Genomic DNA, 1277 nt, shown 5'->3' with positions numbered 1-1277 from the left:
CTCACTCAGTGTCAACTGGGATTGGCTCCTGTGGCCTCATTCAGGAATATGTGGTATAGATAATGGATGGATGAATTCATCAGTATTTAATAGCTGGGCATAAATAATAATAACTATTTATTATATTATAAAGGATTTCAGGACACATGTTAAGATGTTGTAATAAACATTTGTTAATATGCTAAAGTTTTAAGGTTGAACTGAGGCTGACTCCTACACTGTTACATACTGAAGACTTGTTGCGTTTCCTGACAGGTTCAACAACAATATTCAAAACACCCTACAAGAAATTTTCCCAAGTAGCTTAATTATCTGAATTGTTATTGCATGAAGAAAAATGTCTGACAAGAAAAAGTCAATTTGTTGAGAATCCAGTTCATCCATTCTCTCCAGGTCAATACACAGCAGCAGACCTCTTTACTGTTGTCCTCCTCTTGAACACAAATAGTCAGAGTCACAGTGAAACATGAAATTGATTTTTGCTCCTGAGTGGCTCCATGGTTCTGCTCTGTCACTGCCTCTAATTTATGGCATCATTAATATGGGAGCTCTTAAACAGTACAAGGCAAACTCATGAGATGGATGTTACAGCTAATCTGACCTGTGTGGTGGTTACTGCTGCTGTTTAGTGTTCAAACGAGAAAACTTTAAAATGTGTCTGTCTTCTACAAAAACCTCAACTGTGTAAGCCACAAAATAACCTAAGCTGCAAAGTCCTGTTTTTCAAGCTTAAGCTCCATCTCATGGTCACATGGAGATGATCACATGCTCAGTCGGTCTCTGGTGTTGGATGTGCATGTGCAGCTGACTCCTGCCCGATGGTCTTTGGCTTGGACCCACCCGGTGCCATGACCCAGTTTGGTCTGGTGTTTACAGACAGAAAACTAAACTCGGAAACAATCACTGAGATGAAGTAAAAGTCTGAAGTGTCACTCGGAGTGTAGCCGACCCCACGTTCCAGCCCAGTAATCAAACGTCCTGTTTCTTGGTTTTTGGTGGCATGAACCTCAACAAAGACAAATGACAAACATGATGATCAGACCAAAGAAAACCAGCTGCAAACATGTTGGCGCTTGTCAGTGATGAGGCTGAACGCATTCTGTTCTATCTGGGAGCGTGACCTCGCTGCTCAGGTTGTTCTTGTCAGTGAGGAACTGTTGAAGTAAGACTCTTGGGATCAAATGCTGTTGCTGTTTTTATCTTTTGTGGATGAGGTGGTGTACTGTCTACAGAGCAGGATGAAATCAGATGTAATGTCTTTGTCTTTTTGTCATTCA

At 41.1% G+C, this 1277-nt stretch overlaps 1 protein-coding gene across 1 annotated transcript in view; it reads left to right on the top strand.

Annotated features, from left to right (window-relative positions):
- The first annotated feature begins 818 nt into the window (after nucleotides 1–818).
- Nucleotides 819–1277, top strand: part of LOC109963254 (leucine-rich repeat and fibronectin type-III domain-containing protein 5-like) — an 11902-nt gene continuing 11443 nt past the window's right edge. The window contains exon 1 of the mRNA XM_020605619.1: nucleotides 819–866. Coding sequence (XP_020461275.1) covers nucleotides 819–866 — 48 coding nt within the window. The remainder of the gene's footprint in view (nucleotides 867–1277) is intronic.

The sequence above is a fragment of the Monopterus albus genome, unplaced genomic scaffold (genome assembly GCF_001952655.1).
Source record: "Monopterus albus unplaced genomic scaffold, M_albus_1.0 scaffold71.1, whole genome shotgun sequence".
In the NCBI taxonomy this organism is placed as follows: domain Eukaryota; kingdom Metazoa; phylum Chordata; class Actinopteri; order Synbranchiformes; family Synbranchidae; genus Monopterus; species Monopterus albus.
This window is presented reverse-complemented; position numbering and strand designations above follow the sequence as displayed.